The 13,195-nt window shown below is 34.6% G+C and overlaps 2 protein-coding genes across 2 annotated transcripts in view; both read right to left on the bottom strand.

The window, feature by feature from the left end:
- Nucleotides 1-1,646: 1,646 nt before the first annotated feature.
- On the bottom strand, nucleotides 1,647-3,212 carry LOC127855106 (uncharacterized). The gene is made up of 4 exons (XM_052390476.1): nucleotides 3,139-3,212; nucleotides 2,730-2,741; nucleotides 2,254-2,458; nucleotides 1,647-1,889 (listed from the first exon to the last, which is right to left on the bottom strand). Exons 1-4 carry the CDS (start codon nucleotides 3,160-3,162, stop codon nucleotides 1,756-1,758), a joined length of 375 nt encoding a protein of 124 aa, XP_052246436.1. The 5' UTR covers nucleotides 3,163-3,212; the 3' UTR covers nucleotides 1,647-1,755.
- A 6,673-nt stretch (nucleotides 3,213-9,885) lies between these two features.
- The window catches only part of LOC127855102 (hemagglutinin/amebocyte aggregation factor-like), a 3,934-nt gene continuing 624 nt past the window's right edge, over nucleotides 9,886-13,195 (bottom strand). Inside the window, exons 2-5 of the mRNA XM_052390472.1 lie at nucleotides 13,015-13,195; nucleotides 11,966-12,097; nucleotides 10,968-11,091; nucleotides 9,886-10,177 (exon numbers count right to left, since the gene is read on the bottom strand). The exon at nucleotides 13,015-13,195 is cut by the window's right edge and continues 51 nt beyond it. Of these exons, the coding sequence (XP_052246432.1) occupies nucleotides 10,114-10,177; nucleotides 10,968-11,091; nucleotides 11,966-12,097; nucleotides 13,015-13,195 (501 nt within the window). The 3' untranslated portion in view covers nucleotides 9,886-10,113. The remainder of the gene's footprint in view (nucleotides 10,178-10,967; nucleotides 11,092-11,965; nucleotides 12,098-13,014) is intronic.

Genomic DNA, 13,195 nt, shown 5'->3' with positions numbered 1-13,195 from the left:
ATATAGTTTGCTTTATTTTTTATTATTAAAAAGAACAACACATTTTAAATAAAAGTTATGAATTGCGGGCATTTTTATAAAATTATTCATGTGACAGTTAATATCAGGTTAACCTGACCTTGAGCAAACTTAGAGGTAGTTTTGCTATGTCATTACTCAAAGAAAGTTTCTACAAATACATGTTTATTACTCTTTAATTCCATACATCTTAAAACTGGTCACCACAAATATTCCGAATAGCATGTAGCTACTTAATGTTATATGTTAGGTAACCGGTTTAAATAAGTATAAAACAAATACGATTCTAAAGTGCGCAAAGGCTTAAATTCGCAACATTTAAACAATTAAGAGCATGCCCTAACGATTGATATATATATAAAGCGATATATATGTTACAGTAAATATGTAATACTAGGAATTTAACGTAATTCCTGAACGACTCTGGGGTTTCTTCAAAAGACTGTTTCACCAAGGACTTCAAGACATGCCTGCTTTCTTCGGGGGTTTTAAGAAGTGACTAATTATATTAAGTCATTTCATAAAATCCATAAAAAGACTTAAGCTTTATTCGTAGTGTTAACTTCTTAATAAATACAATCCGAATTACATACAAACATCAATGTATGTGTCAGTTCCATGTTTGCGCGCATCACACTCTGTTTCTGAATACTTGGCACCGTTCGAATAGTTAACTATATCACTATCTTTGATGTTCGCATCATACTAATAACAACAGTTAACAAGTAGTGAAGCAGGTCGCCGTGGAATAGTGGTGATGGTGTCCGAATTGCCACCGGGTTGTAACGGGTTTTATCTCCACTGTTGGAGCGCTTATTTAGATTTCCCAAAGAAACTTAGCAATGGTTATACCCATGAAACGGACTCGAGAGCGTTTCAATAAGCCTTCGGCTATCGATGCAATCGAGCTTCAATAAATAAGTTTAAACTAACCGGTAGTGAATGTTTATGTCTTGCCATCTTCAGGCTTGATATGTTGAATATAGTCATGAGATGTCTTGCCATCTTCATGCTTGATATTTTGAATATAGGCATGAGATGTCTTGCCGACTTCATGCTTGATATGTTGAATATAGGCACGAGATGTCTTGCCATCTTCATGCTTGATATGTTGAATATAGGCATGAAATGTCTTGCCATCCTCATGCTTGATATGTTGAATATAGGCATGAGATGTCTTGCCCTTCTCATGCTTGATATGTTGAATATAGGCATGAGATGTCTTGCCATCTTCATGCTTGATATGTTGAATATAGGCATGAGATGTCTTGCCATCTTCATGCTTGATATGTTGAATATAGGCATGAGATGTCTTGCCATCTTCATGCTTGATATGTTGAATATAGGCATGGGTACATCTTACTCGTTTATATACATATGTCTGAACGAAGTCTAGAATTTATCAGTTAAGATATGTATCACCGATATACGAAAAAGGCAAACCCTCGGTGTTTTCGCAAGCGAAATCCCGAACTTTAGACTTTTATTCGTGTATGAGTTGCAAAAACATTACGGAAACTATAGCATGCTAGTTTCAATTTTATAGCCTCCAGGTCAATAGTATCGACCTAAAAAACCTTCTTATAAAAAGACATCACAAGGAGAACATTACGTGAATGAAAACTATATTGTGTACGTTTAAATACTTTATTTCACTTAAAGTTTTACCAACTTATTTAATACATTTAACCACTTATAATGTAATAACTTGAAACTTGTTTCGGATAACGTGACTTATTATGGTGGGATTGGGCAGTTAGGGTCGGAGAAGCATCGGTGCCAGTAAGCCTGTTGTTGTTTGACGTATGCCTCGTCATAGCACGTCATTGGTGGACAGCAAACGCCGCTTACTGGTCGGTAGCAAGCGAGACCTTTGGAAAAAAAAACAACAATAGAAAATAAGGCTGGAAACTGTTAGATCTGAATAACATTTTTAAATGCATGATCGATATGTCAAAACCAAATATTCAAGACAATATAAGTAACTAATCGTCGCAGTGCTAAGTACTCGAAAGAAATGCATTTAAGGGACTTATTATCCGTTGAATGAACAGACTCCGAAAATGTAACATTGTGGAAAACTCATCAATTTAAGGGTACAAACACGATCAATACATTTAAAATCATTTCAAAACTTTACAGTGAAACATGTTGTGCATACAACTTATACAATGTTCAGTATATTAAGTAAACATTCACTTTGTTGTTTTTATTTCCTCTACGCGGAATACCAACCATTGTCACACTGGCAGGAATCATCACACACCTCCCCTTTCTGGGCCTTCCTCGTGCTGCACGTACCATTCACTTGCGAGTCGAAGACGGGTCCGAAGTGGCCCATGTGCTGATCGGTTACCACCTGACCATCGTCGCTTCTACAGCACATGCCAGTGCCGCACTCGTGAGAATTAAGGCAGGCCAGAGTGACCTGGTTACTTAGCTACAAAAGTTAGAGCTTAATGTATATCAACACTTGAATTGAATAATGCGTGTGTGATACTCGTCGGCTGTTATATGGAGCATGTTATTATTATATCAATTTTCAATAATGACTGCTTTTTACGCTATACATAAATACGCTATACATGTTTGTTCCGCATCAGACTGCCCTACGCTTTAACATACATATTTTAAATGATGTTCGTGTTAATAAGACGAGTACCGAATGTTTAACTTATTTAGAGAGAAAACCACGTATAAATGGTACTCACCAGCCCCACGGCCTATAAAGAAAAGAGTTAAAGTTTGTAACCAATCATATATGTTCAATTAACGATACAGAAACCTATTATATTTTTAATTTCGCGAGTGTTCAGAGAAAACAATATGTTCGCCGTTTGAATACTCATAACAGATATTTTAAGCTAATATAACCAGTAACAAAGTATAACATAAATGATTAGTATCAGACTCACAAGTGACACTAATACTCGGCATGACAGTGAGGTTTTTCAAATTCGTACATAAATTATTGATATGCATAAATTATCTTTTATTAAATAAATTCATTTTATTATATGTTCCTTTAATAATTAACTAATTGCTTTTGTTAGAAATGGATATATTGAACAAATCATTTATTTTATCATTTGAACCTTATAAACTACAAAAAGTACGTACCAAATATAGTAATGCTACAAGCATCGCAGGAGTAATGTCTCTGAAAGAACAATGCGGTCAAATGTTCCAATTTAAATCAAGCCTGCACGATATCATGTGTGTCTTATCTTAAAGTCATTAATGTCCTACCTTTGGGACAATTATTATTTTCACTCAAGGTCTGAAGTTTTATCAATTTACTCCAAAGTTTTCTTTCGTTTTCTTTCCTTAACTGCTTCTAACTGACTACCAGTGGATTATTTCCGAATAAAGAAGTTCCGTCGTTTATTTATATATATATTTCATATGAAAATAGCGTCAGATAACATGAAACAAACAATGTATAGATATATATACAATATACAAGATAAGTATTGATGCAAAGCATCAAAGGGCGTCGGGAATTTCAGTGTAAAAGGCACTCAATGAAGTTATATGGAACGATTTTTTTCTACTGTAAATATTAATATATTGGCCGATTATTTTAAACAAAATAGAAAAAGATACTGGTATAACCATTATCTATGATTTTGTGTTATAACCCCCAAATAACCATTATCTATGATGTTGTGTTATAACCCACAAATAACCATTATCTATGATTTTGTGTTGTAACCCCCAAATATTTCATAGTTCATTTTATTTACATTGGTTTCCTTTTATTTTACTGGCATCCGTGTGCAGTTTTCATTAATGGAACAGAACTGTGTAGGTTTTAAAAAATCTGCTTCATCTTGTGATCAGTTATTAATTAAAAGTATTAGCTTTGCGTTATTGGCAATAAATGTTGTAGTAAATATAATAGGCACAAATGCAGTACTATTTACAATAATTTACACAAAAAATCACCACTATGCAAGATATTCTTAAAACAAAAATATATACATTGATCCGTAAAATGACTTCTCCTCCCATAAGCGAATAAAAACGTATTAATACTAGTCGCCGCACTTCAGTGCGACGCCAATAATGTATATACAGCAGCAGAGATACGTATTACTCGTGTTTACGTTTCGATCTCAGAGCCGACAATAGCAGCTCGATATTTGCGTTTCAGACAGACAGACAGACAGACAGACAGACAGACAGACAGACAGACAGACAGACAGACAGACAGACAGACAGACAGACAGACAGACAGACAATAACAGGATACTGTCCCATCGTTTTGTAATATATCAGGCGAGGCTTAGAATAATATAACGGCGAGGCTTGCCGAGCCGTTATTTTATTCGTGCCGAGCCTGATATATTAAAAACGATGGGACAGTGACCTGTTTTTCTGTTTATCATACCACATTTTCCATAAAATCTGCAAAACATTCCATTTTTTATATTTCAAATGTACGGATCCCCGCTGATTTTGCTGATCCGGATTTTACACGTTGACATACATGTAGCAACGGCGTTCGAAAAGACGACACGAATAATCGCCTATTTTTAACATCGTATATAGAAAAAAGTTGAAGAGCACACCCGCTTTGATTATAAACATCTTGAATTGGACAATGGACTGCAGCGACAAATTTAATCGAAGAACACACTTCACCGAATAGTTTGGAGACGCCATTTTGGAGATGTGTATTGAAATTGACATTTTGATGATGGTGTCTATATTGACATAAGCGTGTTAACTCGTTTGTTTAAAAAGTTGAGGATTAGCATACACTTATCATTTGTCTTAACTTTATGTGCATCACTTGCGAGTGCAATGAATATCGATATTTAAGATTTATTTCCCATTGATGACGTCATATACATGTAACTTCTGCAGTGCGGGCTGTGGTGATTTTTTAAAAAAATATACGTTTTTGTGATTTATGACTTTAAACTAGAATAAAATATGTACGTTCTTGGTATCAAATTGTTTGTTTTGTTGAACCTGATTCATGTTGATAGAAATTGTTGACTTTATTACAAATCTTACGTAACTCCAAACATTGACTGGTATAAGATCTTCCTGTTGACCATGATATAAAAAAAAATATATCAGGCAACGTTAGTCTATATCAGGAAGATATCGATGCGGTGGTATGACTGAATATTTATCTATTGAAATAAATGATTTAAGCCATGGTTTTTAGTGTATAAAAAAAACGATTACGTTATCAAAATTTATACAATAATACAAATATGCACATTCAGATGACTTTTCTCTATAAATCTTTTAAATAAATATTTATCCATAAGAAAAGTTTTAATGTTTCAGCTGTTAATGACATTTTTTTAAAGAATCATCCATATCACTATTATCCGATGAGAAACTCACCTTCTTGCAGCGTGTGGCGTTTCACGTATTCAAACCCTCTTTCCTATATATTGTTTAACGAGAAACAAAGGCCGTTTAATTATTGTCGTCCATCTTTTTGGAGATTCATTAAAAAACGAGCCAGTGACACTTCCGAGATTGTTGCGGTAAGCGCCGGATTTTTTTAAATACTGCATAAATATTGAAGTTATAATTTTTAACGGATTAAGATTAAGAAAAAATGCGTATTGTCGATTAAGTAGCTATTATTGCTTTTTTTCCAAAAGATGAGGAGCAAATGCCATGGTGGTGGCGCTGAGATCAGCATATGGCGCAAATGCTATAAATTGACATGTTTCTACGTAATATGTTTGAGGGATGTGCACTCCTATAACTGTCGATTTTTTTACGCACGTTTCTATAATAATCGGCATGTCTGTAAAAAGTTGAAATGTCTCTTAAGTTGTAAACATGCAACCCATGAGGTATATAGCGCAGCGTTGAGCTCATATTCAAAAGAATCATTTTGATCCCAGCCGAACAAACAAATAAACAGCATAAACGCCAAAAATGGCAATATGCCTCGGCGAGAAATCTAATAAAACTCCGTATTAAGTTGCCGTTCTCGTGAAAACTCACCTGGTACTTTACAGCAGTAGAAGTCCCATACCCTGTATACCCGGTCCCACAACCATCGATACGAATGCTCTTCATACCGGGAATATAGCCATCGTCCGGGCATCGAAATCGGACAGGGTTGTTGTCGAACTTTTTTTCTCCAATCATGTTGTATAAATATGGGAATAACTCCAGAAAAATAATAATGAGACGAATTCCAGTTATAATACGAATTGAAATTATTCATTACAAAAAAAAAACAGTTTCCTTTACAATACCGGAGAAAACATACAACGCATAATAAAACTCCAGAAATATTAACAAGAACTTTTTTTCCATATTGAGTCAAGTGACCAATCGCCAAAATACTAATGAAAAACACGTTTCAACATCCGATAGTCTGTAATCAATGCAAGTGACCGAAATTCGACCCATATAATACAGGACAAAACATGCAACACAACATGTAACTTCAGAAACATTATTTGGAGACCTTTTTGATAACAACCGCTTGTTTTTACAATTGGCAAATAGCTTATGCAAAACAAGACAAAATTATAACACATCACGACAAATGTCCTGAAAAACTGACGTATTGACTTTTAGAAGGAATATTCCCCTTTTAATGTAAGTGTTTCTGTTATTTTTTATGCAATTTCAGTATATGCATTTATATTTTTGTTTACATACTAAAGTTATTCACTCATCATTACGTCCAGAAATGACGTCATTGCATGAGACGTCTAATTCTGACCTTTCTTGTGGCGCTTTTTTAGCACGCTGTCTGAGCACAAATAAGCTGGTTCTTGTTCGGACGCTTTAAGATAGTAGAATTGGAACAAATCACAAAAGGGTTGGAAACGATCCTTTAGTTGACAAAACAGGCATTCATCAACAAGCCAACTACATTTAAATCCTTATTAAAGGAAATATACCATAAATGTTTCTTTAAAAATAAGCTTTCGTGTTACGAAGCGACTTACTTAGTACCAAACAAGGACAAATGCACGAAGGACGGTGTTGTTTCGCTTTAGGTGAGTAGAAGTGTATAAACAGTTCATATTATAGTTCATAGTATATAAATGGGTCCCACAAGTCACGCTACAGATTATTTTGGCCTTTCCCTCATTATTTTGGGCGTATCATTTTAGCATCAAGTTCCACTCAGATTGACTTTTTCAAAGACATTTCTGTGTATCTGTTATAAAGCATTTCAACTTATTCTGTATGATGGGTACAACAAGTCAATTTACTTTAAAGTCGATTTAAAGCACTCGTTGAAAACACTTTGTTTGTAAGTAAATCAATGAAATAAAATTAGTACCCGTTATTTTTTTAACTAATATCATGCTATATAAACGATTTAATAAGTTAAAGATATAACGTTACATTTGAATATTGCGTTCGTCTTGCATACACGCATCGCCATTTTTACTACAATATTTTATGTGACTTCATGTATACTTACCGTCGAGAAGTTTTAATGCCCATGTATGACCTATGCACAGCAATATTTCATATTTCAGGCAAGTTTGTAGACCCAACTTATCCTTGAACGTCGTGTGGGTGCTTCCCCCGGAGACAACTATCAGGTCAGGGGCGAGCTCCTGTGGTCCGGCTCTTCAGTCTTCCTATGAAGGCGATGTTGCGCACGGTGCCAATGCGCCGCAGTCTTATGTCCGGCATTGACGTGTCCCGTATACCATCGATTCCACTCGTAAGTGTTATTTTAGTGTGATGATCTCCGGGTGAAATTGGTTTGAGAACGCTAGAACTTTAAATTGCTATTCAAAGGATAAGTGCGATTTTTGCACACGAACATCACTTGCGAATCAAATTGTAAGATATTCTTGCCTTTAAAGATCAATATATTTTAAATAGACAGGAGCAGTAAAATGAGCCGCGTCGAGCGACTTTGGGTTTATACCATATGCATCCAGTTTCGCTCCAGACCAACCTGTGAATTCGATTACCCTGTCTATAAATTTTGTGATTTCATTAAAGGAGTGCGAATGCGCAGACTAATCAGGAACTACGTTGGTCGCAATAGTCATAATGCCCATGTTCGTATGACGCGACTCTAATATCTTCAAACTTTAATGACCAGCATTTTTGTATGTTCATCATGCCATCTTCCTGCAGCCAGCGGGCGTCAACTAGCCCAGCAGTGATTCCAACTCTCGTCGTCACACCTCGACATTTCCAAGACATTCAAGCACATCTCGAAATGAAGCAGGAAGCATATGTCAAAGAGCAGGTCAAAGAGCAGCAAGTCCTGAGCTATAAAAAGTCTAAGAAGAGCTCTACGCTATGTATAAAAAGCTTTAAGAAGTCAAAGAAAAGTTCTAAGAAGTCTTAGAAAAGGTCTAAGATGTCTAAGAAGTGTAAGAACAAGTCTAAGATGTCAAAAAACTCTAAGAATTCTAAGAAAATGTCTTAAATGTCATAAAGAAGCTCTAAATAGTCTGACAAAAGCTCTTAAAAGTCTTAGAGTTCTCAGATATCTTAGAAAAGCAGAAAACAAGAGAATTCTTAGAAACATGGCTATCACGTCTCTTAGACCAGCATAGATACGTATTACTCATGCTTAAGTTTCAATCTCAGAGCTGACAATATGTTCATAGCAGCTCGATATTTGCGTTTCACCTTTGAATGTCGACGTCGATGCTGCGTCAAAATTCAACATAATTTGATCGCGAGGTTCAAGATTATCTTGGATAACAGAGATTACATGATATTCCTATCTGCTTAATATACACGGTACGCCATTAAATGGAGACGTCAGTGATGGCTTGAAATTCAGTCAAGCTCGAAATTCGTAGTTCATGTTAAATTTCAATCGGAGAGTTAACACGATATTCTCGCCAGCTCGATATACAAGGTTCGCCTTCGAAGGTCGACGTTTACCCTGGTTTAAAATTCAACCTAACTGCGTGTGATGTTTGAATTTCTATCTTCGAGCTAGCATGATATTCGCACTACCTAATTATTACGGTTCGATTTTAAATATTGAGGTCAGTGCTAGAAAGAAATTAAGCATTATTTGAGAATTTATTTAAGATCTAAAAGCTGTCACTGTATAAGCACCAGCTCACTATCCCGTTTGACGTTTAAATATCGATGACAGTGCTTGCTCAAAAGTCAATCTTCATCGATATTCGAAGGCAAGCAAGGTATTTCACACTAAGGCTCTTCAATGACGGAAAACTTGCAATAAAGTATTTAATAACGTTATCAGTTACAAGTAATGTTTGTTAATTACATGTTAATGTTGTACATATGTTTGAATTAAGCACTTTTCTTTCGAAAACATGATCCGAAAAAGAATACGGTAGGCACACAAAATAATGGTCGGTAGATTCAGTTAAAACATCTTGCTCCGTCTAATGAATGTATTTAGTGGCAAACCATTAGGGTCTCTTATGATTTATGTTTAACATGTTTGTATCTGTTTGGTTGCAAACATGATGGTGATTGGCCATTCCACGAGAAAATCTGCTTAAGTGACATCAGTGATGTATTTTTTTGCAACTGTTTTTTTTTTCATATGTGTTTTTACCATAACAATATAAAATGAAGAATTTAAACGATACACATATAAAACATTTTAGTTGCAAATAAAAATGTAATTGCAAAAATTAAACATACAAAATCGATTCATAAATTCTTAAATAGTAATAGTGTCATTAATTCAGATTGTTCGTGGAATTGATTATGCAATAACAATAATGATACGGTACTAAGAGTCGTTCTATGTTCCTCAAAGATTTGTTTTAAGATGTGGCCATAAGCTTTACCAATAATTTATATCCCATACCATGGCATTAAATCTAACTTGGGTTTCAAATGTAAAAAAGATTGATACACAAATTTGAGTAAAATATTATATTAAAACAAATATCATTGGAAGTATGCGTTTTATTTACGAGTCAGTGTAAGGAAATTGTATATGTATATGAAATAACACCAGAGATGTCATAATTTTATCGGTAACTGTACGTGTAGAGATGTACACCTTAATAATCATAACAATATATTTTAATCTTTGAAAACAGTACTTAATTAATTCGCAATGAATTATTTGCGTTAAATTATTAACTTTGTATTCAGAATGATGGCTTTGCTAAATCTTTAACCAACAATTATTTCGCCTCCGTGAAGAATTCGGCATACTTCGTAGGCGAAGCGCCGATCTCTGAAAGTAAAAATCAACCTAGTAGAGATTAAGTTCACACGCATGTATATAAAACTAAACATGATTAGTTCCACCGTCTCAATATGTAAACTAAGATAATAATGATTTTTAAAAATACCATATGCTTTCAATATTAATCTAAAGTTATGAATTGGAAGTTGTTGTACACTTAAAAACGAACTTTGCATGGCAGGACTGGTGTTATTGCTATTCAGGGAACTGACCACCAAAACAGTGCAACAAAACCGCTTCATACATACATGTTATATAATATAACATATATCATCTGAGCCTTGTGGTTTAAGAGGAAACGATTTCTTAATACTGTACTATATGACAATATAATTAACATGGTAACCCTTAGGGCGCGACGAGTGTTTATCGCAGGGGAATCATTGGACTAGAATTTCAGAGGACTATTGTGCAATATAACAAAACAAATATAATATCCCTTAACATATAGTTTTAGATAAGTTATTTTTAGAATATTTTATATAAAAAATCAATATTATTTACCATGTATAAGTTGCAAAACGGGCATATTTTTTGTGTTTTTTTTTTCAAGTAAGATGATACAAATTGCACATGCACAACACCAAATCATTAGGAACGAAACCAGCAAGTTAAAAAATGTAGGAGAACGCATTCGGAAATCTACGGACTGACAGACGCACCAACAGACGGACAAACAGCCAGACAGACGGACAGGCATCCATTACTACCGCTTTAACTTGGTAACGGAGCGTATTACTAGTGATACTCGGAAACTAACAACATATCAGGGACTCACTCGTGGTGGTTGTCATGCTCTGACGTCACGCCTACCATCACGTGTTCAGCGGGCACATAGTAGCTCTGGTCGCCATCCAAATCATTTGTCCAGCCGGTGTGTTCACAGCTGATCATGTGGATTTCTGTAGTCGATTAGAAAAACAGTTATATACAGGAATTAATGATGACAGTGTGTGAACCACAGTATTATTTTTTCACTTTTTGCACGCTCGCTCACAGTGAGAAAATTGTATATATTTATTGTATATATATTTTAAACAGTTATATATCAGAATCCTAAATGGCAGTGTATATCACAGGGAACAGTCTCAGTCTTATTATATTTTAATATACGAAATTGTGAGCATAATAATGTATATTATCAAAAGGAGATCTTTCCATGGGAGTTTGAAAAGTTTTTGCTTACTTAAAAGCTTGTCATCATTTTTCTACACCTAAATGTATCGTAATTGTCTGATAAATTCAATAACAAACACACAAAAACACCCTTTTATGAATGGTCTATAACTGATCAGTATTCGCATATACTTTTTGCATGCACTAAACTATAAATTAAGAACAAAAATTGACAGAAAAACAATAAGGCCTATCTTTACACGCCCATTGTGTGCCCTAATAAGATGTGTTATCTTGTGTTCCTATTTTGGAATTATGCTAATATCTCACTGTTGGACATACTTCGCAGCAAATAATGTTAACATACAATTTCAGAAATAAATGGCAAACCAAAACAATATTCAGTCCAATCTTTCCCAGTCTATGCTCCTCTTTAGATCTATTGCCTCTAAAAATACATGTCACGCAATTTATAGTTTTCCTGTATCACAGTCTTATATATCGAGGTGACTACACGTGTTTGTCAATTTTACATCTTTGTTCCGATATATAACTGTATGTAAACTGTAACTGTGTGTATTGTAAGTAATATCATATAAGTGTCGTAAACTTGTGCTTTTAAACGCATACAATTTAGATACCTAACTGTTCGAACCCTACCTGGAATCTTGCAGCAGTAGAATCCCCATATCCGGTCTTCGTGGTGGTTGTTGTGCTCGCTCCTCATGCCATGTATGAAGCCGTCGTCCGGACACCGAAAGTGGACCGGCTGATCAAAACTATTAACATACCCTGTGTTCAAATTTTTCCCGTTAGTTATTTATATTTTCAAATAACCATATTATGTGGTTTTATTTTTAAATACAAATGCATGTGTTGTAATTAATTATAGGCTAAGTTTGCGGTTCGGCATTCTCGGTAAATACCCGCACAGTTTGGTTTCACTGTTCTAATGAGGTGATCATAGTTTTAACAACGGTTTGTGTTAAGAATTGTCTACATGTAGATTGTTAATGTAATTATTCATTAAAAAAGGCATGCTGATAGACAGTATAAATTAAATTCTATATTTTACAACATACTTGACATAATGTTCGGTATTTGTAAAACAATATCAAAACTTCAACTCCCATCATTTATTCGGACCATTTTGTCAAGTCAGACATATGACATTATTTCATTTCTTGTTATTTCCAGTTTATAAAATTTGATTCAACTTGTTTTAGTATTTATAAAACTTTTTCGGAAGGTTTGTACGAACATACGTGTTTTTGTATTTTCCTTCAGTAATTTAATAACTATGGTATTGTTATTTTAGTATATGTTCATTATCTATTGACTCTATTCGTAGTACAATAGTATGATGTGGTACAAGGGCATAGGACGAATCATATAATTTAACATAATACTGTCGCAGTGGTGGCCAAAACAGGCCTTGAGTGCCTAAGAACACCAGTCAGTTTATGATTTTATTGGACATAAATCAAATATCCATCAGTATTTTTCACAAATACGTGTATTTCAGTCCCGAAATATGATGAAATCCTTCGTTTTTATCTAGTATATATAATTTATTAAAAGATGTAGAGAAAAGGCTGGGTTTTTTGCTCTTTAAAGCGATTTTACTATTTCTAATGCATTGGTGCGCAATTGAACATCGCAGCTCTGTTGTAATATTTAAAATACATAGTTAAGTCTAGTTCACTTACCGGAATACGTGCACGTTGTTGTCGAATCATCATAGCCAGAAACGACGTCACTGCACGTGAAGTCAAATTGTCGATCTTCCTCGTGATTGTGATGCTGGCTTATCACGTGATTGATGAACTGGTTTTTGTTTGGACATTGGTAATCTAGCAATTGGTCCAGATTATTTTGCCATCCATTGAT

This window comes from Dreissena polymorpha, chromosome 13 (genome assembly GCF_020536995.1).
Source record: "Dreissena polymorpha isolate Duluth1 chromosome 13, UMN_Dpol_1.0, whole genome shotgun sequence".
NCBI classification, from domain to species: domain Eukaryota; kingdom Metazoa; phylum Mollusca; class Bivalvia; order Myida; family Dreissenidae; genus Dreissena; species Dreissena polymorpha.
The sequence above is the reverse complement of the archived record's forward strand: the minus strand, read 5'-3'. Positions and strand labels throughout refer to the sequence as shown.